The sequence below is a fragment of the Myripristis murdjan genome, chromosome 3 (genome assembly GCF_902150065.1).
Source record: "Myripristis murdjan chromosome 3, fMyrMur1.1, whole genome shotgun sequence".
Lineage (NCBI taxonomy): Eukaryota > Metazoa > Chordata > Actinopteri > Holocentriformes > Holocentridae > Myripristis > Myripristis murdjan.
Genome location: NC_043982.1, coordinates 26,496,816 through 26,522,990, shown reverse-complemented (window position 1 = coordinate 26,522,990; position 26,175 = coordinate 26,496,816). Strand labels below are relative to the sequence as shown.

The 26,175-nt window shown below is 42.2% G+C and overlaps 1 protein-coding gene across 1 annotated transcript in view; it reads right to left on the bottom strand.

The window, feature by feature from the left end:
• adamts18 (ADAM metallopeptidase with thrombospondin type 1 motif, 18) overlaps window positions 1-25,080 on the bottom strand; it is an 83,619-nt gene extending 58,539 nt beyond the window's left edge. The window contains exons 1-7 of the mRNA XM_030044718.1: window positions 24,928-25,080; window positions 24,545-24,626; window positions 22,407-22,720; window positions 3,232-3,523; window positions 1,582-1,796; window positions 1,049-1,132; window positions 394-553 (exon numbers count right to left, since the gene is read on the bottom strand). Coding sequence (XP_029900578.1) covers window positions 394-553; window positions 1,049-1,132; window positions 1,582-1,796; window positions 3,232-3,523; window positions 22,407-22,720; window positions 24,545-24,626; window positions 24,928-25,029 — 1,249 coding nt within the window. The 5' untranslated portion in view covers window positions 25,030-25,080. The remainder of the gene's footprint in view (window positions 1-393; window positions 554-1,048; window positions 1,133-1,581; window positions 1,797-3,231; window positions 3,524-22,406; window positions 22,721-24,544; window positions 24,627-24,927) is intronic.
• Between the last annotated feature and the right edge of the window lie 1,095 nt (window positions 25,081-26,175).

Sequence of the window (26,175 nt, the reverse complement as noted above, 5' to 3'; positions counted from 1 at the left end):
GTGTTTAAGGGGAAATTCCCACCAACTGCAATCTGCTACCTTGCAAGCCCCATCTTATTAATCCCACAGTTGCTCCTACACACTGATCTCTGGTCAGTTTAGTGTTCTGCTGAACCTGAAAGCATCAGCAGATAGGACTAATCCTAGATCTGTGAGTTTTATTTAACCCCCCCACCCCACCCCACCCCCACCCCCCACCCCCCATATAGCCTCTGCTTTACACAGTCTAACTTTTCATTTTTATAACACCTACAAATCTAAAAGATGTATAAGGCGTCATTAAAAAAGTACAGTATATATATGATGTGAGGGCTCCAAGTCGTCTCCCAAAGCTCACTTAACCTCAGTACAATTGGTCCCATCAAACATTGAGACAACAAAGCACAGTCTCACCCAGAGTGTCACAGGGCTCGTTCTTCCAAGAGCAGATGTCCAGGCCGGTAAGCAGAACGGCGTGGTCATGGCGTTTTCCGCCTTTCCCCACCAGACCCGACTGCCACTGACAAAAACTGTTGAGGGACTGATCTGCATGGTGGTTAATGGTCAGACCCAGCTGGGGGAGAGAGAAAGAGACAGCACTACTGACTGACTGACTGACTGACTGACTGAATGAGTGAATGAATGAATGAATGAATGAATGAATGAATGAATGAATTATAATTTCTATTACTGATGAACCATTTTAGTCAAACATTTCTTCATTACAACCTCACTAAGACCACGAATATGTTTACTTCTCTCTGTTCATCATCATCATCATTTTAAAATTAATACTTTGCGTTTTTTGGGTTTGGAGTTAATTGACAATGGAAAATATCAGTATCTGCAGCCCTAGAGTGAATGAATGAATGAATGAATGAATGAGTCAGTGAACAAACTAATCAATGAATGAAGGAAGGAACAAGCCAGAAAACAAGTGAGTAAACAATCGAATGAATGAGTGAATGAATGAGTGATTGGCATCTATGGAAAATGCTAAATACATCTGCCAATCCTAAATCTATGACAAATCTAAAACAATGCAGGATGCGAATGTGAATCCACTCACTGGGTCTTGCTCCAGCAGCAGCAGGCTGACCACCACAATGTTGATGTCTGTGCCAATGGTGCCATCTTTGAACAGACTGGATACCTGCAGAAGAGCAGAAAACAGGTTTGGGTGATATTCTACATGGGCTGAATCTAATATTCCTGGGTTTCTATCCCTAAATCCCTAGATCTTGATGAAGCTGGGCAATACAGACAAAATCAAATATCACCTTATTCATCACCTTCAGTTTTTATAACCAGGAAGACATTTATGCCAAATCATATTACAACATCCAAAGCCCTATACATCTAGTCGCATGTATTGTCATTGATATAATATGGATATACTGACACGCTCTAGATCTTAGTGTTCTTTCTACATTACTGTGATAACTGATAATTTAATACCAAAGCGCTAAGCGGAGAGACAGAACGGATTCTCCATGTGCCCTCAAGCCTTTACAACTTGTCTATTGCACGACAGTTCACAAAATGTCACCTCTTTCCCGTCCCTTCCCTTCCCTTCCCTTCCCTCTCTTCTCCTAACCTCACCATGTTCATGACGGTGAGCACATAGGTGGTGACGTTGTCTCTGCCATGTTTCTCCAGCATCTTCCTGTCTGCTACCACCAGGGTCTCCACGTTCAGACCGCCAACCCTGTTGGAATTGATGGGCGATCGTTTGGCCCTGCCTGTCCCTTCCTGCTTGGGCATCTCAAACTCATCGTGCATGATGAAACGGTCCTCAGCAGGAGGCTTGGGAGCGTCTACAAGGGAGAAAAGGGAAGGCCGGAAGGGAGGATGAACAGAGAGAAAGAAAGAGCTAGGGAATGAGGGTCAAATGAATGCTGGGCCTTTTTCCTGGCCCGTGCCTGGCGATAAGACTAAAGGCCGAGGTGCTGAAAGGCCAGGAAATACACTCCCCATGCTGCTTCCTACCTCTCAGCACTCAGAAAGGAAGATAACACTGTGAAATACAGCATGAGCAGCCGCGGACTGGTGTCGGCCCAATCCAGCAGTGCACTCAGACACTCAAACGTGCTCAAATGTGCAGAGAACATGTTTGTATGTCAAGAGACTGTGGTGTTTTAGGGTTAATAATAAACATTAATATGACCTCACGACTTGAAGTGTGTTTAAAATGTTGGTTGAGGGAAAAAAAAATCATGTTACATACATGAGGGTCATAAAAATTTGACATTTTAGTCATGGAAAGTCATGGAGAAGTCAAGTTTTACAAATTTTACATTTGACAAAGAGTGGGAATCCTATAGACAATATTGCTATAGTATAAATAATATAGAGATAATGCTGTTTATGATACTGTCAGGTGTATACTGCTAGTTCTATAAAACAGCAGCCTGTCAATGTTTTCAATGAGATGCTTGTTATAATATTTTACTTTCCTCTCTTCTGTTTGTTATTCTGTCTCAGTCTCTTTCTCATTCATTCCAACACCTTCTATCCTTAATTCCCTTTCTCTCCTTTAATGTTTTTACTTTATTTGATGTGTGCTATATGTGCTGTCCTGTCTGCAGCTTTGCCTCCTGTTGCTGTCGTGTCCAATTTTGAGTCTCAATGGGACTTCACACTACACAATTTCAAGGAAATGGAATGACTCTCTTCTTGTTATTTTCCTATTTGAATTGTAAAGTAGATCCAGCAGCTAACGTCTGCAGGTATATTCCACATAGTAATCTTGCGAAATTACTTTCACAAATAATTTCACAAAAAAATTAGTCATGGGGTTTGTTGTTTTGTATACAAACATAATCTGCTTTGCATACATTTATGCGCCACAAGTGTAATTGTGACATCTGTTTTGCTTGGACTTTGGAAGGGAATGAAGAAATACAAATACAGTATTCTGGATAACTTGCCCTGGGGAGCACAGAGCAACTCCTGAGGATATTTCGCCACCATGTGGACTCCTATCATGTCCAGGTAACTATACAACCCAACACTACCAAATTCAATTTTGCTTTAATAATTGTAAATTGTTTGGCATGAAAAGGGTTGAGATACTATTGGCACAATATACGATATATAAACACGATATCAACATGTTAACCACACAAATTTGTATATATAAGAAGTAGTGTGTATATAACAGTGATGTGACTGTAAGGTCAGTCCCTAAAGTGAAAAAAATCAGTTTTATTGGCTATTTAAATAGAAGAATAAGAAAGTTTCCTTACATACATTGCTTGCGGCGTCCACAAAAGTGTAGCCTCTGCAGCTTCCCATGTTGGTAGTCATGGTGACGCTGCTGCTGCCGCTGATGGAGATGATGATGAAGGTAAGGGTTATCAGATCTGGAAGAACTGTGACTCAGTGGGTTGTCAGATTTGCCGTGGACCATGTGTTCAGCTGAGCGTTTGTAGACAACATGCGGGTGGTGACCACCAGGGGCGCTGTAGTTGTGGTGGGCAGCCAGGTGAGGAGGCAGCGGCGTGATGAAAAACTCCTCCTCGGACATTCGAATCAGACCCGACTGCAAAGTGAAGACACAACAGAGAGGAATGTACAAACTCATACTTCTTATAAGCTAAGAGAATACAACCAAACTGGGCTGTCTACAGGCGCACTTACATGGAACAGCGCTTTGACTTGTTTGTTTTCAACTATTTTTATTATGTGTGATGTAATAATATCTCTGCCCTCACTATTTTCATACAGGTCAGACTAAAATCTGGAATAGCCTAACTACGCACAAACTACTGGTTAATCTGGCCAACATTTTTCTGCTTATAGTCCAGTCATTTTATGAAAAAACCTAGGACAAATTGCAAGAGAAGCAAACTCAACTGATTTTGTATCCTCAGTTTGTCCTGAGTGAGGGAAAAAAAAGTCCCAAGAAATCGCATTGGTGGAAAGTTTTGAAAATCACCTATTTATGACCACATATTACCAAAAAACACTGTTTTTAACAAACAGGGGAAAGGGATCAAAATTTTACTTTCAGATATCACTATAAAAATTCACAAGATGATTACACACACAAAGACAAGAAAAAAAGTCAATTACAAGTTCGTTGAATTATTCTGTTTACACATGCATATCACACATTATCTGATTTGATATGCGCTAATAAGGAATATGAGGAATAAATGCCAGAACAGATATTTAAACAGTGGATTAAAAGGTTACTATATATATAGTAACCTTTTAATTCACTGTTATATAGTAACCTTTTAATTCAAGGTTACTATATATATAGTAACCTTTTAATTTACTGTTTAAATGTCTCTTCTGGCATTTATTCCTTATATTCCTTATTAGCGCATATCAAATCAGATAATGTGTGATATGCATGTGAAAACGGTATAATTCAAAGAACTTGTAATAGACTTTTTTCTTGTCTTTGTGTGTGTAATCATCTTGTGAATTTTTATAGTGATATCTGAAAGTAAAATGTTGAACCCCATTCCCCTGTTTGTTAAAAACAGTGTTTTTTGGTAATATGTGGTCATAAATAGGTGATTTTCAAAACTTTCCACCAATGGGATTTCTTGGGACTTTTTTCCCCTCATTCAGGACAAACTGAGGATACAAAATCAGTTGAGTTTGCTTCTCTTGTAATTTGTCCTAGGTTGACCCCAATTTTGGCCTAAAATTACTGGACTATTAAGCCATAGTATGTAGACATTGTGAATTTGCCAAGATGGATTATCAAAACGAATTCACCATCAACACAAAATTGTCTCAGCTAGTTGAGTATTTGCATTAACCGCATGCTAATTAACTAATATGCTAATATTAACTGCAGGAAAATAATAACAATAGCAATCAGGATTTAAAAACAACAGGCAGCATGTTGATGGTAATGGCTAATGTAAGCAAACATAGTTAGCTTAATGTAATGCAACTAGTTACTAAATTGTAAATGTAACGTTATCCATCAGTTTATAGTTGTTTGGGATGACAATGGATTTGATATGGGCTGAATGTATTTGTGAGAACTGGTATAGAACAATGGTTTAAAGTGCTCCAGTAAGCGGTTCAGTATACACCCTCAAGCCAATTACAGTTAACCATTCACAGCAGCCACAGTATAAAAAGCCTTTATTTCATGAGCATGTATATATTTATACATGTGTGTTAAGAATGTCAACTGGTTTGGACCATGTTTGGGCTTCACTGTGCTTGAACAAACAGCTCACACATGACATGATTCCTTAAAGCACAGGAAACAACATGCCAACTGCACAGTTATTTCAAAACATGAACAAATAGTAATAGTAGCAATAATCATAAGATTATTTCTTACTATAGGGCATAAGTGGAATCAACTATCAAAAGTTTACCAAAAAAGGTGCATAATCAGTCTTTTCATTAAAGACAGGGCATGTCAAAGCATGAAATTTAAGAATTCAACATATTTCATTGTATACACACACACACAAACACACACACACACACACACACACACACACACACACACACACACACACAGGGACATGAATAATGCTCAATTTGATTTTATAATGCATTGAACCTAAACATATCTTACATTTGCCAGAGCCTTCTTAGACTGCTCGTCTCATTTGAATGTTACATTTGCCTCTCACCACCACCTGATACTGATGCAGCAGATTTTTTTTTTTTTTGGACTGCATGGTCTTACAATATAATTCAAAATGTCAAAATGGCCCTATGTTGAGCAATAAAAGCAGCATTTCCAATGAAGTTATCCTGCTGCCAAATAATCTGACATTTGCACTGCAGCAGTTTCCTGCAGTATACTCTGTTTTGTACTGAGAACAGTAGAACTAACTGGGCGTGTTGTGACACAAAACCTGCGTCACCTGCCAGATTTTTTTTTCTGTGAATTCTGGCAGCTGAGAAGAAAGCAAGACTCACATTTTTTCCAGACAAGAGGTACCTGAACAGCCTCATGTCCTGCCATAATCACCATGTTTTCAGCGCAACCAGTTGTGCCAATGAGGTTGTTACCTCTTAAATGCAATAATTAGCAAATATTTCTTCTCGTCTTCACAAAACACAGGGTTGTATTAATTTGAACTCCTAATCTTCGGCCATGTCCACACTAAGCCAGAATCAGAAAACACCATTTTGAGCTTCCGTAAACACTACAATGCACACCAACTGCTGTCCATGCTGAAATGGTCAAAAACATACCATTGTGCAAGTGCACATCTACACAACGTCTGCTCTATAACACGGACACATTTGCTAGACCATCATTTTTTTGGGGGGGGATGCCAGCATAGTGTGGATGAAAGGCTAAAACAGAGGGGAAAAAGGTGCACTTTCAAACTGTGTGGATATGGCTTTACAGTTACAGCAATTACAAGAAAATCAGTTATTCCTGATTAACAAGCAAATTGATGGAACAAAATATTCCAAAATCTAATAAAGTCATCTACCCTGTGCATGTATGACATTTCTTAGGTCTACATGTATGGTTTTTGAGTTACTGTGTCTGCAAAAATGTATCTGCAGACAGACAGACAGACTCCACTATGATGACATAAAGTCCCACATACCATAAATCAGGGTGGAGGGAAAGCTCACACAGAACTTGCAGTGGTGCATTCATAAGCTTACTTAACATTCTGCACTGACATTTCAGTGCTAACTGTGATCCACTGCTACAAAGAGATGCTGAGGTAGCTCCTCAGGTGTCCAGCAGGTAACACAGAGTTCACCTCCAGATCCACCCTGCTGAACCTGAGCCTTGTTTTTAATTAATTATTGCAAATTCTAAATTGTACTTCAGGGCTTCTTCAGCATAAAAAAATCACCATCATCCTGTTTGACCAAACAAGAGTATCTATATTTCAAAAGTATTCCAGCCATCCAATGAAATTCACTGCCACTACAGACAACACGCAACGCAGTCAGAACTTGGTTGCTTTAAACATCAAGTAGGACATGATAGTCATAACCATTTTGGATCATTTTCATGCTGCAGTTAAAGATGTCAAGTACTGCAATAGAGCTGAAACAATCAGGTGATTACAGTCACCTTTTGGTCATTCAACAGAAATTTAATTGATTACAATTTCAATGATCAATTCATTATTTCAGTCATTTCAAGTAAGAACATCAAACATTAAGATCAACATGCCAACATGTGCTTCCATGTTTCCATTCATATAATTACAAAATCAATACTTTGCATATCATTATTATATTAATATTTTGAGTTTTATGGACTGCAGGTCATGCAAAGGAAGCAGTTTGAAGATATCACTCTGCATTCTCCTGGGTTCCCATGAGCATCTGAGTATTATTTTTGACAGCCCATGGTCCCTGGTTACATCACTGATGATGTGTCCACATGATTAATTGATAAATTGAAAAAAATAATCAGTAGATTAATTGATAAGGAAAATAATCATTAGTTGAAGTTCTAATATTGCATTGACACTGTCAAAATAAATCTAAGTTATCTAAGTAAATCTAAGTACGTAAGTTGACAGCACAGCTGCACATAGTGGGGTGCAGCAAGACAGTGAAAGCAGCACAGTGTTCATGTTGCAGTGTTGCAGCCTGATCCGCCCTCTGAACTGAGAGGCTCGACTACTGAACCTTAAACATTCCGTCTGGCCATGGAATGCCATCTAATTCACCGCACGGCCCACCAAACCTACACCAAATAGCTGTGCATTCACTCATACACACACATGCAGACATATACACAAACGCCATCAAAAACACATACACACGCATGTACTCAGACTCGATGACCCCTGGCTATGCTGTGTGTGTGTGTGTGTGTGTGTGTGTGTGTGTGTGTGTGCAAGGACCCTGCCCCTGTTGAATCGACCCTTTCCCCCAGACTAGCAGGTGGCAAAGTAAACAGAGCCAGGACAATAGAGAAACCATGGCCAGGCTCTTGTTGTCAAAACAGAGCCTGGATACATGGCAGGCTGCCATCAACAGCCAGCCAGACCTCCATCCATCTATCCATCTAAACATCTATCCATCCATCCATCCATCAACCATCCATTCACCCAAACACCGTTCTATCTATCATCCATCATCCATCCATCATCCATTCACCCATCCATCCAAAAACTGTTCAAAAAAATCAATGCATCTATCCAAACACTTTTGTTAACATCCATCCATCCATCCATCCATCCATCCATCCATTCATCCAACCATCTGTCCAAGTACTGTTGTAAACACCCATCCGTCTAAACTTCCTTCCAAACGATCCAGCCATCATTCTTCCATCCATCCAGCTGTTTCTTCCTCCATCCATGATGGGGTATAGTTTTTTGTTGTTTTTTTTTTTGCAGTAATCAATAATCATTTAGTGTACAAAATGTCAAAAAGCATGACAAATACTCACAGGTTCAATGTGAGCTCAATAAGATGTCCTTAGTCTCACCAGCAGCCAAAAATCCACAGTATTCATTTCATTCTGATATGCACAGAGAAATGTAAGATGGTCATATTATCTTCATGAACTCTGTGAGGTTGAAATCAGCTTTTTTACTTGATAAATGACTAAAACCAATCACTGACTATCATTTTTGTTGTTCAGTTTATTATTTGCATGGTTAAAAAGAAAACAAACAAGGATATACAAGGATGTAACAATCATACATGAGCACAAATTGTGCAGGAGATGTTGAAGAAGCTCAGCCAGGCTTATTAAAGTCACCTCCCCTCATAATCATAAATGAGTGGTTACGCAAAAATTCCGCAAAATATTTGACCAAGCGCAATAACTTGTGATAGAGCTCAAGAAGACTATGTTGAACTGTGTCACAGTAATGTTTATCGACTAATTAATTAATCAATTAACCCAATGTTTAGTCATGTTCTTCCCGCAAATTGCATTCTACCTGCCAAAATGTCCCTGAACTCGGACCGGTTTTGCCTTTATCCAGAGGGCAGAAACAGACTTTCCCCCCTGCTGTGATGAATAAAGTTTATCAGAGCGAGCAGCTCCTTGGCAAAATGGATCACAACTTCCCAAAAGAGTCAGGAATTCAAAACATAGCTGAAAGAGGTCAGAGGAGGCGTCTGCCGTCAGCGCACACCGCTGTCGCTTCTCATTTGCTCGTCTTTTCATCTTTTCATCCGTCTCTGTGTCAGGTTTTTATGTGACAGCAAACAGTTAGACCTGACCTGCAAAAATAAATGCAATCCTAGAATACTAAAAATAGAGCATATTCCTCTTGTAAAGATGAAAAGCTTGTAATTTTTCCATATTATTAAACTCTTTCTTTTTCTTAAACCAGAAGTGTATAAATATTTTGTCATGCTGGCGGGTAATGTCACTTGCTTCAAAGAGACCTACTATTCTCTCAAGTAAATTCTAAGGATAGCTGGACTGACTTTGTTACAAATAAAATGGAAATGAGCTTTATAAACTATAATTTCAGATAAGATAAAATGCTGTTTTTGCAGTCTAATTTGCTCTCATACAGAGACTCTTAATTAGTGACTTACCCCCAAACCAACAACCAGCACATTCCCAAAATACAATTATGATAGCCAACACTGTGTGGGGTTAGTTCATTTCCTTATTAATAACATCCCTCCCTCTCTCCACAGTCAGCAGCTCTCAGCAGTTAGCAGATGGAAGTGTCTATGACTGATAATGACAGGAAATTAATTCCATCTGCAGGGTGTGTGTGTGTGTGTGTGTGTGAGTGTGTGTGTGTGTGTGTGTGTGTGTGTATGCAACCACATCATGCATAAACTCTTCTGTCAGCATGTTTGTGTCAGTGAGTCCTGCAGACAGAATAACTAGAAAACCAATCAAAGTTCAGTTATGTATTCAGATACAATGTACACCCACACTGTGCTTCAGCTTCTGTCCTGGGTCCAAATCTTTCTGACAAACTGGTTCTGATGACAGAGCTTAAATACAGCATTTGAAACTAACAATGGATTGATGAGAATGAATGATTGTTGTATCTCAACAGATCTCAGTTATTAAACGTTTAGGTTTTCATTTACTTCAACCCAAGTCTTAATTGGCAGTCATGTCAGCTATTGCTCAGCCTTTTGGAGAGGTGCAGCATCGGTGAGATAGAAAGGCTCCAAAAGGCGCAGAATAAGGCATCTAATTGTATCGAGGTCTGTGTATGACACTCCAGTGACTGAATTGCATAGCACTCTAGGGTTGATGTTATAGCATACATCATACTAAGAAACCAAGAGCTATTTATGACCAACTCCATCTGGTGAGAGATAGACATTCTGTCAGTCAGGCTAGTATCAGGCTAGTCAAGGTAGAATAAACTACCTGACACCATAAGGGTAATGGCTACAAATATTTTTAAAAATATCTTAGGTTCATGTATGTGAGACAACAGAAATATGTAGTTAATGATGATATAGTTCATTTTATATAAGAGGAAGGTTAACTAGAACTCTCCATGCCAGGAGGGGGCAGTAGTGTCCAAAAAGGTAAACTGGAAGCATAGAGATCGCAGAAGGATAAAGAAACAGCCGTTTATTTCACATGCCAATCTCAATCAGTTCAAACAGTTTCATCAAAAAAATCGGGTCTAGCTTATATCTGATGTCTCATAATGACATTTATAACGGCATATCTGTCTTTGTTTTTCAACATAGAAATGTTATTAGCAGTGTGTTTTAATTCTATTGTTACTGGCCAAGTGGCTTGTGGCTGGAATTGAACTTAACTGAACTAAACTGAATTGAACTTAACTGAATTAGACTGAATTGAACTGAAATGAATTGAGAAGTTGCTTCTACTATGGCTTTTCTGATGGCCTTTGCTGAAGATCCAACATGCCGAAGCTGCCAGGGGGGGCCAAGAAGGGCCAACAGTGCAGGTCACATCAACAAGCAGGCGCTACAGGCAATGATTTGACACAAAAGACGCAACAAGACACTAGAGACCTTTGGCTTGGTGTGCCACGATCTTAAAATTGCACTAAGATATAAAATCCAAGAGTTGGCGTCAAACCGCAGATCTCTAGAAATAGCTTAACAGAGAGCTTAAAAGAGTGTAAACTGGTGTGATGTACACACTCTCATACTCCATACATACAGTGATAATCACTGTGAAAGCTTGAAATGATGTATATTTCACAGAGTTTTGTGCAGGCCATTGTCAGAGAGCAGACAGCAGCTGTCCTCTAGTTCACTCCTCACGTTAACACTTGTAAGACGTAGCTAGATTAGAGGCATGGACACTCTCTACTAAACACCAGTTGACTTTCCTCCCACATTTGGATGCAGACACACATTTTTCCCTCCCTTTCACACAAATCCAGCCTCACTGCTTTCTCTCTCTCTCTTACATACAGTCAGATTACAGATCGAACGTGACCACTCCAGTCAGCAATATCCCTATTTTCTACATGGGAAAAAATAAGGACAAAAAACTCTCACAAGACTTTCCTCTGTCTTCGCGCAGAGCCACAGCCACAGTGTTTGATGTGGCTCTAACCCTGTGACGACTTCACTACTCTCAACCAAGCATGTCTGACTCTTCGGCAAGGAGACAATTTATAGGCGAGAGGGGGGAAAGACGGCATCATTAGTTTGTCTCTGTATAAACTGCAGCCTCTTTGAAGGTTTCCTACCATCATATTATAAGGCAAATGAGTAAGTGCTTACATGCTGTTAAAGACTAGGGCCGAGCGGCGAGAAGCCCCAAGCCGATGATTACCGAGCTCTGAGGCACATCTGCGCTCCAGCTCAGTGAGTCACGTGAACACAGTGTGGGAAGAGGAGGGAGAAAAAAACTGAGAGAGAGAGTAGCAAAAGCCTGTAGGCATCACTTATTCAACAGAATCCCAATCTGAATAATACGGTTTGCACAACTGAATTCTGTATCCTCAAAATGGGAAAAAAATGGGAAAGGAGAAAATGGTAATTTTGGATTTTGGATTAGAAGACGATGGTAGAGCAGAGCCAACCACTGATGCCCAGTGATGGAAAAATGTACCAAATCCTTCACTTAAGAAAGAGTAGAAATACCATAAAGGAAAAACCGTTCATTAAAAGAAAAAGTCCTATATTCCAAATCTCACTGAAGCAAAGGGATAAAAGTATCAGTGAAATATCATTAAGTATGAGAAGTAAAAGTAGTCACTGTGAATAATGGTCCCTTTCAGAGTGATAAATTCTTGATCCATTAAACTGTAAGAAGAAGTGCTCAACATACTGTTGACTAGTTTATACTCTAACAATGCATCAGATTTTGTGTTTCCCTGTCAAAGCTTATCCTGCAACATAAATAGTAACTATAACTGTCAGATCAATGTAGTGCAGTAAAAGTATAAAGTCTCACTAAATCAAAACTGGACTGAAATACAGTACTTGAGTGAAAATAGTTACTTTTCACTTCTTGCAATCAAAGAGCACAACCTCAGCTCAGTGTTTCTTCCCCAAACTTCATTTTTTTTTTAACAATATTTTACAGTGCATAGTAATATACAGGGATACAGTAATGATAGGACTGCATAAGTGCTGGTCACCTCTAACTTCCCACATGCAGTTGGGTCATTTACAACCACTCTATTAGTGATAGCTTGTCCTGATAATCCCCCTCATGTAATCCTGATTAGGATCACAGTGTTTCAATAGCCAGGGGTCTTCAAGTCCTTGTTTGGCCTCACTAATTTTCTTTGAACAACCTGGTGACACGCTGTGAGCAAATCTGGGGAACAAAGCAGAGGTGGCCAATCACTCACACACACACATATACAAACACACACAAAGAAAGAAACTGATGGTGCTGGATGAGCCCTTTGTCAGCCGGAGCCTTTGGGCTCAGCGGGTCTCGTTATCCTGCATGGACCCAGCAGGGAACAGGAGGGCGACTCCCTCACCAGCCCAAACAAATGTAAATGCCCTCCTTGAAACGTGCTATTAATTGCACTCTAACTGGGTTATGGCACATCCCTAACACATTTATTGACCTACAGATGTAATGCAAACGCTCTGGGAGCCTAAAGCAGATTAACTGATGGCTATTAAACTCTGCTGAGGTGCACAGAAAATAGGTGCTGGTGGTAATAACTCGTCAAATTTCCAGTTGGGCTGTCCGGCCTGCAGCAGCAGGACCTGGAGGGGATGGAGATGGGAAGTCTGATATCTCTGTGTGTGTGACGCCCTCCATCACCACAGGAGATGGGTGACTGGGAGGGTGGATAGGAAACAAGAAAAAAAATAATGTTTCTGGAAAAATAGTAAAAATGCAATGTTAGCATTGTAGGTTATTATATCTGCCTATGATAGAATGGCATATGTAAAAACCATGGTGCTTATTAAATAGTCAAATGAAATCAGATGCCAGTATTTTTACACATACGTATAAACAAACAAAATGAATACAAGTTGACAGTCTCTTAAAGGTGAGCACAAGGGTCATTTAGAGTTATCACGCATTTACCGCAGTCTACATCTAGTTTGGATATGCCCAATTATTTTGCAATACATGCAGCAGTGTATACAATTACATTTTTTGGTCCATTAAAAGAAAAACACATCCAGATTAATACATCCACGCTTTCAACGCCATCTTAAATCACAGACTGTGTGATGATCATGTGTTTGTAGTCATTGCTATGGCAGACTTCAAAGGTATAAAGGAAATGCATCAAATTAAGGAAGCAAGAAGTTCTCAAAATGCCATTTCATTGTGACTTTAAGTCAGGAAAAAAGCCCTCATATCACCAAGTACACTGCCTGTCCACAGACAGCAGCAGGAACCTTGACCACTGGCTCAAACTTAAATCACAACTATTACCCTTTAATAATTCTCCAAAATGTTTCTATTCTTCTACTCCACAGTACCAATTTCACTGCAGGCCAGCAGCGGTTCACCAAAGCACCAGTGAACGCAGCACAGCAGTGACAATAGTAGGTCGCACAATGATGTATGGGGTCTGTTTGTCCAAGTTGCAGCAGCCACTTGAAGGCTTCAACACTAGCCATTAGTCTTGTGTGAGAAAGACCTTGCACAGTCTAGGGAGGGCAATGACACACACATACTCTCACACTCTGTTTCTGTCTCTCCCTCTCACAGACACGACATCCCACACCCATGCTGAGAGCCTGAATCTGCTTCCACCCTCCTCTACTTCTGTCCCGCTGGCATCTAACAGCGGGCACTACATCACTGTCAGCCTCCGGACCACCAGGGAACGGCCTGAGGCGACTCTCCTCTCATAGCGCCAAGCTCTGAGCTCCTCTGCAGCTCGGCCCAGTCACCGCTGAGTTATGGCCAAGCCGGAGAGGCCCAGCGCAAGCAGGGAGGTATTCCAATTTGTCGGCCTTTACAAAAGTGGACAGGTACAAATGGCCCGAGTGCTCGGCGGAAATCGGTCATTCAAGTGTCATTTTTGCCCGTGCTCACTGGACAAAAACACCGTGCACATGACTTTCCCAGCCCAACCGATGAGAAGTCGTACACTGTCTCAGCTCCATGAGAAGTGCTGTAGGATTACGTTGTGTGCATGTGTCAAACATTCACACAGAGAGGGCGTGAAAACATTCGCCTTGTGGCCAAATATCTCGACGTAAAACACATTATTTTCCAGATGCAGCATCCTGGCTCTCAAACATTCTCATGAGCAGTTTAAAAACCTCATTTTATACCTAACTGTTTTGGAGAGGTTCACTTTTGAAGTTCACTTTTAAAGGAACCAGTGTAATATTAGATGGAGGCTACGAGAAGTCAACATGGAGCTTACTTTTTTTTTAACGCAAATCCAAATAGTAATGAGCAATGTCAGATAGAAGAACTTTCCAATGCATTATTCGCGCTTTCCTGAATACAGTATCCAGATTTGGATACATCGCTAGCAGAACCCCCAATCAAATAATACAGACACTAATTTGTACTCACAGGAGGCAGAGAGATATAGTGTGCTGGTGTCTTTGACGAGAAATAGCTCCCAATGAAATGCTTCACCCCTGAGGACTGTGGAATATGTCAAGTATCCCCATCATTATTTTTGTAAAGAGCTGTAGCTGCTGTGTTTGTCAAGCTCCATTATATTGAGGTGAAGGGAGACAGACTGAAAACCTTGCCAAATCACACAGAAATTATTGACTGATGTTCATTTTTGCCAATATCCGATATGCCAAGATTTCCCAACTCCCTTGGCCGGTTTCCAGTACCACTACTGATATGATACATACATTGTATTATGCCTATTCCTATTGTGATGGGCCTCCAGCTGATGCAGACATAAAAAACTATGCTTTTCAAAACACTTACTGGGCTTAATGTGAGACTAATGATTTGTTAAGATGGAGATTTTTTGCAGTGTGGTCCTGAAGGCTACTGGACCCATAAGAAGACACCTTCTGCACATCTAAACAGAGCCAATTTAACTCTTGATAACTGCAACTCGGTTATAAAAACTGGGGAGATCTAGTGAAGATAACAGTAAGATACCAGAAATCTATCACAGCCAAACTCGTCACCACATACAAGTGTGTTTAGGCTGACTGTGGTGTTGTAGTGTTTATGCTGTTTACTGACACTGCTCATTAGCACATTAACTTTAAAGACATGTTAAAATGGTGATGTAAACTGAGGCAATCTACTGGAAATGGAAAGCAAAGGAAATGAAGACGCTTTCCCGCGAGGCCGCAAGCCCTGATCCAGCACTGGTTGCAGGTGTGTGAAGTGAACAGATAAACTCTGCCAGCAAGTCTGTGTACTCTGCAGAGGACGAAGCCAATTCTTAGTTTTCACTGCAAATGTGTCACCTCATCTGAGCAAACCTGCTAATTTTCATTTCCACAGTGCAGAGTACAGTTTAACCCACTCTGGGGCCACTTCGAGAAAAAAACAACAGCAACAACAGTTTCTCAGTCATAAAACATGTGGATTGCTATTGTCTGACTCTGTTCTTCTGTCCTAGTTCAAATGTCATCAAGCTTGAACCTCCTCTGTTAACAGCATGCATTAAAAAGCCATCAAGTGACTTTGTGCTGTGTGCATCAGCCTGCAGTGTTGAGCACTTGGAGAGTGCTGTGGCTAGAGGTAAACTGATCCCATGAATTGCACCTATTGGTTTCTCAAATCCCAGAGAGCTCTGTTTCCAGAGAGCCTAACCTGTCCCTGACCTGGCCTGCAGGGGCTTGGGAAAGGTCACAGTAAAGGTCATGGTCGGCTCAGACGGCCAGATGAGGAGAATCCACCAGTCAAATGTTTGTGTCACCAGAGGAGGTCCGTAACTGGATGATGGCCTGTTCTGGTTCAGTGAGACGAGCAACAGAGTCAGGAATTTTGAATTGACGTGTCACTGAGTAAAAGAAAAAAATCACCATCTTAACAAGTCATTTAGTCTCATACACAGTCCAAAAATCTTGTTTTTCCTAGAACAAGTGAAACCAATCTGGCAGTGCACCCCCACTAGTTTCCAATAGAGTTTCACCTATTTTCCAGGATTTTTTTCTGGAAACAAAATGATTAGCTTTGGAAACAAGTGGGATAGTCACCCCACTGTGTTTTCACTTTTTTAACACTGAATTTGAGACTAAATGAGTTGCTGCAATATAGTCATACTCTATTAAGAAGCATCAGGCTGCATTAATTCAAAACAATCTAAAAATAAAAATGTAATATTCACTATTGGCAGATGCGGTCTCCAAATTAAAAAATCATGAGACGGGGGTGTTTTCCAAGAATTGGTATCTCACACCCCAACAGCATATTTATGTTTTAAGTCATGAAGAAATCATGCATCTTCACTGATAAATAAAAAAAAAATAATATTCTCAACACTATGCAACCAGTTTTGCATTTCTGATGCCCTTGCTATTTTACATGTGTGCTAGTTTGTTGATTTGTTCATTAGTTGAATTATTCATTTATTCCTTTAGAGAAAAAAGCATCGATGCAGCATATGTTTTCAAGTCACAAATCAGATGAAATATGGTTTACCAGGTTGAATTTCCCTGGCAGGGGGCAGATCTGGCCTTGTCACCCCAGAAAAAGGATCCTATCCTGGGAAGGGATGGGAGGACCGAGGGGCACAGTAAATCACCTCTCCTCCCTGCATTCACACGAGTGACAGAGCAGCTCTGAACTTGCACCACATATTGACGACCTGGGAGAGCCCCTCCACCCCCGCCCCCACCCCCAGCAGAAGGGATTGGGGTCAGCCACCTCCGGACAAGAAAGCTCCCAAAAAGAAGACAGACAGAGCACTTCACTTTTCATTCAAGCAAGTCAGAGAGCGTTACATCTGAAACGGCATCTCTCTGCCTCGTGCCCTAAAGTGAGACAGACATCTTGGTTCCATGCAGAGACAGAAGCACAGTGTATCTTAAGGACGCACGGGGAGTCATTAAAAAACGACAAATTACAGTGTTTTCAATTATTCAGGATTTACAGTAGAAAATCCCTCTCTGTCCGCCTACCCTGTCCTTAATACTGTCTCGACTTGATTTAAACAGCTGAATCCCACTTCCATCTGCTGGGCCAGGATGAATGTTTGACTGTAATTTAAAAAAAAACACACACACACACACACACATATGCATACACACACACAAGGGCTTGAGCCGGAAGCTGCTGGTGACGCCTCTGATGCTATTTACAATGTGCGTTCAAGTCCTAAAGCCCCATTTCAGACCGTTTCTTTTCACTTTTTTCCTTCTCCTTCCTGGTAAATGTCGACAGGAGACACTGACGCGGACACAGAGAGAGAAAGGATAAGGAGTCCCTCTCTGTGTTTTCTCCTTTGACAAAGACAGAGTTCATCTCTCCAAGTCTCTATAAAGAGACCATCCAGCCTCCCTGGGAGCTTCAACTCCAGACAATGAATTCACATTCTTCCTGAAAACCCCTCACTCTCCCCAACTTTGCGCACCCTCTCCGGCCCAAGCTCTCTTCCCATTCATTAATTCATCCTCTCTCTACTCTCGCTCTATTCTCTTTTCCTAGATCACCCACATCCCCCATCCACTGCAAACCAGTTTCTCCTTCTGTCACTCTCTCCTCTTGACTTCCCTACTTCCTTCCCTTCTTTTCTCTCTCTCTTTCCTTCTGTCTTTCTCTACCCCATCTGCTTCTCCTTCTCTGACAGTCTTTATGTCTCTCTCTCTCTCTCTCTCTCTCTCTCTCTCACTCTCATCTAAGTCTATGGAGGCTGCAGACTGTGGGCCATCAAGCAGGGATGAATGGCTCCTCGTTTGTACTTAATCCAAAGCTTCTGGTCAGAGGACTAGATGAAAAGCAGGGGTTAACCCCCTCGTTGTTCACAGCCATACAGCGGTCTTTTACCAACCACACACACACACACACACACACACATATACACACACACACTGACTGACAGACCAAGAGAAAGACATAGACAGGAGGGAGAAAGGCACAGACCTCCCTTTCGGCGCTCCTCATTCTGTTTTTTTTTTTTTCATTCGTTAGCCTTTTATTTTCTTTTTAACCACGTTGCTTCCGTCTTCCATCATCCTCCTAGCATCTAAAAAAAGCAAGTCCATTTAACGAGAGAATCTCAAACCAGCGATGGCCCAAGGGTCAATCTTGGGAGAGGGTGGTGGAGGGGGGGTAGGCAAAAGCATGGGAGGAGTAAAAAATAGATCAAAGTGTGCGCCTCACAGTCCATTCAAATGCAATCGCACCCCAATCACATTGTGTTCTCGCAGCGCTTTTAAGAGAACGGGTCAGTGGTGCTTTATTGTGAGTGGGAGCTAGCCTAATGAAAGGGACAATACAAAGATTAGCAGTGCCAGCCAAGCGGCTCAAACTTCACCCTGGCTTTAATTGCAGCGAACAAGAGGAGATGGAGAGGCAGGGCAAACAGAGGACAAAAGAGCAGGGCGGCCAGGGAGGGAGGAGGCAAGGAGGAGGTGTGGCAGTCGGGCCGAGGTGGGTGATAAACGGACGCATGGCTTTTGTAGAGGTGTGGTGTGTCCATCTGGTTTGGGATGGTGTCGGACATGTCAATGAATGTGTGTGGTATGCAAAAGGGTCCAGGCATCCCATAAATCACAAATGAGCATTTATCAGGTGCAGTCAATGATAAATAGTGGATGAGGTTTTCTAAAATGTGAAGCAAACACACCAAGACAGTCATGCTGTTTGATGAAAGTCTACACCGAAGGTGGCAATGTATCAACAATAAAGTCAAGCTTGTATGAAATAAATAAACAGCTGAAATCAGTGCTACATACAAATTCGTATCTATTCTTTGCATCACCGTATCACTGGAGATTTAGTTGATTTACACTCTGTGCCATGGCATTAAGATTATAAATTGAATCATAACGATGTCAACCTGGAACATACCAATGACATTATGCCCGTTTCCACCGCCAGAACTTCGGGGTCATTTTACGGGGCCGGGGCCGTTGTCGCGTCACATGTCTCCACCGCTGGAAACACCCCGAAGGAGAGAGTTCCTGAACTTTTACAGGGGCTAAAAAAAGGCCCAGCCTCGGGGTAGGGACTCTGAGCGGCCCCGAAAAACTCCTGTGTGGGGCTTGGGGTTTACTTGGTGTTGACTGGATTTACTCACGGCGCGATGTGGTGTCAACAGAAAGAGACAAACTAGCCGGATGCTAGCGTTAGCTTTAGCTAACGTTATCTTTAGCTAACGTCAGGCATCCCTAGCAACACGGCCAACACTACCAAGCTAATGCTAACGTGCTAGCTAATGTTAGCTAACGCTAGCAACACACTTTTAGCCGGCATTATTAGGGACGCTAACATTAGCTTTAGGGAACGTTAGCTAATGCTAACAACAGGCTTTTTAGCCCACATTTTAGGGACGCTAACGTTAGCTTTAGTGGACGTTAGCTAACACTAACAACAGGCTTTTTTTAACAACACGCATTTTGATGCCCCGGTCATGGTCGCGCAACCGCCCGGTAACTTTAGAGGAACCTTCCTCCTAGTCGGCCTCTCAGTGGAGACACGGCAGGTGAGAGGGCTGAGTGAGAGGACGTTCCTGTAGTAGCTCCAGCCCCCCAAATACTACCAGGAACCTTTTAGTGGAAACGGGCCTATTGGAGAGCAGAAAATCAGAAGATCAAACATAAGGGACTTTTCAGGATTCAGGCTACGTTTACACGTAGTCGGGTATTTTGAGAAACGAATATTTCCCTCCCTCTGCTTTCCAAAATAACACTGTGCACACGGCATCGTTTTCAAAAAAGTTTTCGTTTACATCAACCCGCATAAATACGCTGTCGTGCGCCATCATAACTACACCAAGCCTATGGGCAGCGGTGTAGGAAGAAGGAGAAAGCCATGCATGCCAATCAGAAGCCAAACCAGACAGCAGTCCACCCAAATCGGACCCAAAACCGGCGATGCTGGCGGTGCTGGACTGGCTCTTTGTGTTGGAGGGAGGAGACTGACCTCTGAGCCCTCATTCATCTCTGCTCCTCGATATAAAAAAGCAGCTGTATTTGCAAATGCAAACATATGGAAAGTTAGCACCAACAGAATGCATCCATCCAACAGGAGTTTTCCTAAATCTCCACTTTTGCCCGGAGTTTTTAGAAAGAATCGTTTTCAGTGGCGAATTCGCTGTTTACGTGTAAATGAAGGGCACAAACGAAGGGAAATGTCTCCGTTTTTAAAAATACCCAAGTATGTGTAAACGTAGCCTTAGAGACTGTTTGTTGGTTTGGGACATTTTCGCTTTTCTGGGTGGAGAGTGGAGAGCAGTGTTGCCAACTCCTCAGTAAGGAAAGTAACTACTGGCTGTCCTAAAAGTCGCTAGAAGTCGCCAAATGACGTCATCGCCTAATTTGCATAATTGGCAATTTGCACGTGATTGTAATGGACGCTGTAAGAGAGGAATAACGTCATGGGAGAGACAAAAAGTGAGTAAAAAAACATCCTAAATATGTTTTAGAACTACAAATTTACGGGAAGGGTGGGACCAACGGCGGCTTTGCGCATGCGTGATTCATCTGCTGCCTGGCCGCAGAGTGGTGAGGGTCTCCTCTCTGCTGCCGCGCACGGCTCGAGGCTGTGACCACCTGTGAGGACTTTGGGGCGAGGGAGGGGTTCGCGGCAGCACCCGCTGCTCACTGAGAACAGGAACTGCAGAGGAACGACACGTGCTTTCATGTCAGTCTCCAAAATACCAGAAGTCTCCAATAACAACCAGGAAAGTCACTAGATTTGTCGCTAGTCGCTTTTGACAAAAAAAGTCGCCATGGGCAGTTGGAAAGTCACCAGATTTAGCGAGAAAGTCGCCAAGTTGGCAACACTGGTGGAGAGACAGTGGAAAGACACAGCAGAGGAATGGCTTGTAGAAAGGGGCCTGGGCCGCTGCAACAAAGTCTAGCCTTAAGACTAGACCTACACCCGATAGATAGATAGATAGATAGATAGATAGATAGATAGATAGATAGATGTACTGTTTAGAGGCTGTTTGATCAGTCATAAAGGTACAGGTTTCCTCTTACAATTTCAGCGAGTTGAGACACCAAAACTGCACTTTTGAAGAGTTGACCACCAGATGTTATCAGGGACATGGAAACAACGGCAGTGAACCAGAAAATGAAACAGAGGTGCTGTTCCATGAGGCAACACAGCCTTGTGGAAAAGCCTCGGTCAGTGTGCGAAGACCTGGACCAGCTCACAAGTCTGATCACACTGTGGAGTTCAAAGACAATGTGACGCTTCATTTTTCACCATAAATGTGTCTCTTGTCAGCACAAAGCCACTAAAGTTCGTATCCGCATCACTTACTCCATGCCATTAATTTCAGTCAGTACACGTAACAAGCGAAAACAATATGTCGACCGGAGCGTTCCCCAGGCCTGAGCTGTCTGGTCAGTACGTCATGAGTGTTTGTCATGTGTGTGCTGGCTCTACAATAAACAGTCGCTGAGCAGCATTATGGCCTTTCTTCGTCTGTTTCACCAAAGCAGTGCGTCAGTGGTGGATCGTTTCCCTTCTACACTGCTCTCCGCCTGTTCTCCTTTCATTCTGCCTCTTTTTCCACGTCTGCACTGTTCAAAGAAGAGCTACACAAAGCACAAGAAGATGATGCTTACACTCATGGGCAATGATGTCATCTTGCACTTTGCAACACAATATTACCAGGGACAGACAATCTTGCATCAATAATAACAAAAGAAGCCTTGGTAAGGATAAAAAGGCTTGAGGCCTGCGGCGGGGACAGAGGTTAAAAAACAAACACATCGCCGCTGTCTGGTCAAAGCGTTCCCAGGAACGCAGACAAGTGAATTGTTATTAGCGTTTTTGAGATTATCCATTGGTTTTTGAAATAGGCTTCATGAAACCTTACAAATTATCTCACCACAGGGGAAGCATGTGATATATTTCCAGAGACAAGCATGTAAGTCCAAAAAAATGACACATTTTCATTTTTAATGCCACCAGATAACAATCCAAACTCACCCTCAGTGGAACCAGACAGTCACTGGCCAAGACTTACCAATCCAGAACATGTTGAAATGGCTGCTGAGGAGGCCGACAGGTTGCGAATAAATCCCTGATACAGGCAGCTGTGAAACCCTGCATCTCCCTTCACACTGGTAATGCCCTGTGACCCCAGCGTCTGCACAGTGAAGCCCGGGCCAACTACTGAGGACGGACGCAAGTCCAGGTGCATGTCCCGCCCGAACGCTGACAGCTGGTAGTGCAGAGACGGAGACAGGGACCGTCTGCTGCGATGGCTCCGTCTGGTCACATCATGGGTCAGGTAGGTGCCCGCAGCGTCCACCTCCACCGGTGTCACAAACACATAGTCTGCAGAGAACAGGGACACAGCAAGTCAGAGGAAAAGATGGAGGATTTTTTTCTGCTGTCAAAGGCTTTTGTAACTGTGCTGGAAATACCTCAACATGATATTGCATCATCTATGTTATCAGTTACCATAGGTTACCACAGGAATAAGAAAAATACAATATCAAACAACTAAATGGATCCAGATTAGCAGGGACACACCAATGTATCAGAAGACAACCAGTAACAGCCAATATCATCTTTAAAAAGCAATGTCATTATCAGTGTGATATTATTTTTTACAAGTGATATTTGGCCAGCTCTTGATGAACTGGCAACCTGTCGAGGGGGTTTCTTTGCTTTTCACCCAGTGCATGATGGGATAGACTCCAGTCCCCTGCGACCCTGATTAGTAATAAGTAGATATGAAAAATGAATGGTTAAATTCATATTTGATCAGTTGTAGAACTGAAAACTTAAATTGTATTTGTGTTTTTAAAGGCTGTATTACAATAAAGGAATGCAATGTTCTGAAATTATTAGACTGTTGTAGCTATTCTGTTATTTGCCTCTACCTGCTTGGTCATCATTTATATTACTAATGATTGTTCATCAAAAAAATCTTGTGTTTAAATAGCTTGTGACAAGGTGAAAGGTTCAGTGTTAAGTTGTTCCTCACAGCAGAGTTCAGTCATATGGATCACAGATGGCATTTATCAGAAGTAAAGACAAGAGGGGAGGCAACATTATATTTCCATGCATGTCAGATATGGGTCAGCGCTTAAGAACCAAAGGCTGTAAATACACCATTCTGCAATTTCATGCAGCTGTTATGGTGTTCAAGTCTAATAAAGTCAAAGAAGCAGTTATTCAATACACCTCCAATGTGACAGAAAGAGATGCCACGTAATCGGAACAGTAGAAACTAGAAACAATTCCAGACCGTTTTACTTTTTTATCATTCCTTCGCCTCTTTCTCCCAAGTCACTAAGTTTTATTTCAGTGATTGTTCTATGATCTGCATTGCCAAAGCATCCAAGTCTGCATGTGTGTGCTGCACTGCCTTGTTCACAAAGCATCTGGCTTGCTGTACTATATATTCAGCACCCTGACTGTTCGATGCATTGACACTATCAGCATTTCTGTGCGTATGGGACCAAAGTTTTCTCACTAAAATACCCCCCACCCCCACCCCCCCCCCCCACCCCACCCCACCCCAGACACACACACACACACACACACACACACACACACACACACACACACCCCACACCCCTGCCATTGCTAAAACAAAGCAAGCAGATCATCTCAACTTGCTGTAGGATGAGGCAGCCAGTGGGAATCCCTCTGTGTGTATCATACCCATTGGACATGCACACACAGGCTACAACAGCATGTGCATGAAAAGACTCAGGCAGGGGTTCCCCAAACTGTTTCAGCCCCGAAAATAGTAGCATATTGCACCACAGAACCCCAAGCAACCCCACTATGTGAGAATAATTTGGTGGTTTAATGTGACTCTTCACACCATAGGGAGATGTAACAGCTGCTGAGGGTGAACCACTGACCAAAACAGTCCTCTTTGTTCATTTACTTGCTGCATTAACTTCTAGTGGGTCAAATTATCATTGAACTAAAGTATACCTCATTTTGCACTTGTAAAAGCACCTGGTATTTTCCTGATCTCCACTTTGGGAAACAGTGGTCTTTGACTTCAGCCTATTACTGTCATTTAGCGCATTTTATTCCCATCCTCCCTACGGATATGGAGTCTTGCCAGGTGGGTGAAACACTGCGCACAGTGCAGGTAATGCTTATACGTGTAATTCATGTTTAAACACCACTCACCGTGATTTAATCCGTGGCTGTCGCTGGAAGAATAGCTGGCCGAAACGGTGTGAGAGGAATGTGAGCAGTAAATATGCAGCGTCTGCAAAAAAAAATAAACGGACAGGTAGCAACAGGTTGCAAGAAGTGGAGGGAGTGAAGGTGAAAAAAGTAATAAACAGACCTACACTATAGGGATGTGTCCTTTTAAATAGGCACGTCTGCGAGTTTTTAATTTGGGACGAAACTGATTTGATTTAGGCTACTTTTCACATTTTAACATAGGTTGTAATGTAATGTAACAGCTATTATGGTGAAAACACAAATGTTTGTTTGTTTTTTTCATCCCACACTAGATGTGCAGAAAAGGACACGTTTAATGCTCCTAATTAAACGCCACATGCCTTGATAATATTCCAGGACAAGAGGGGAGGCAACAGCTTGACTGATGTGCAGCCGACCAGCGGGATGGGTAAAGTCCACATGAGAAGAAAAAGGCAATCCATGGTGATGGCATGCAAGCTCTCACAGCTCCTCCGTTACCTCCTGAAAGAGCGCAAAAGTATGCGCATAATGCAATTTGCACACATTGCTCATCAGTTTTATTCCTGCGCTCCGCTTCCCAGTTTTGCTCATTCAGGTCAAGTCTGCAGGTCGCGGGGCATGCCGGCGGCGCGCTCCGGGGACAAGGCGCACTCACGCGTCTGTGCACAGCGGCAGGTTACCGGCAGACCGGGGATCACCGGGAGGAGCGGACTGAGCACTCCGCCCTGCGCGCTGAGGGTCCGGCTGCGGGATGAAACACCAAGTCAGCGGCCGCCAGCCAATCAGCACACAGCATCATTTACCACGCGGAGATAAAAAGAGACGACAGGAGAGTCTCCTCTCTTGGCAGCGGGACAAGGCGTTGCTGCCTTCAGGTGCCGCTCGTAAAGTCCCACTTCCGAGTTTGGGGAGTCGTAAATGTGGCTCGCTGGTGCTTTCAAGTGCTGTTGGAAATGATATCAAGATGATCTCTTCAAGAAACCATTTTTGTCTTTTGTGTGCAGTGGCAGACTGAAGTGGAGAAAATAACAATAAGGCATGTGAGCTGCATTTACTCATTTAAGATAAGATGCCTTTATTGTCACGACATTCATGATATATTTAAAGAATCTGTGGCAATGAGAAGTTGGATAAAGACTTGAAAGAGAACCATGGAACAATACAAAATGCATCATGTTGATATAACTTCTGGTCTCTCTGATTCCAAAACATCACATCTTGTGTATCACAGAAAATTCCACTCACAATGGAGTGTGCTCACATTAGCTCTATTTGTTTGTGTATTTCTTTGTTTCTTTTGGGTGTTACAGCGTAGGCTACCAGCAAAATACGATGTGCAGGCCTAGAGCCTGTGCTGCACACAAGAGGGAAAATTCATACAACAGTAAAAAGTAAAACAAATAGAATTAATCTTCATGAAACAGAAGGAAGAAATGAAAATGTGCCTTTTAAATATTAATCGACTCACAATAAATGCAGTCCATGCCATGTGGTTTCTGAAGCGCTGAACTTTTTTTTGATGAAGAGCGTGCTCAACTCTGCCTAAAAGGAAATTGCACTTGTCGTTTCCAAACCAGCCACTTAAGTGATTTAATTTAAAAAGCAGT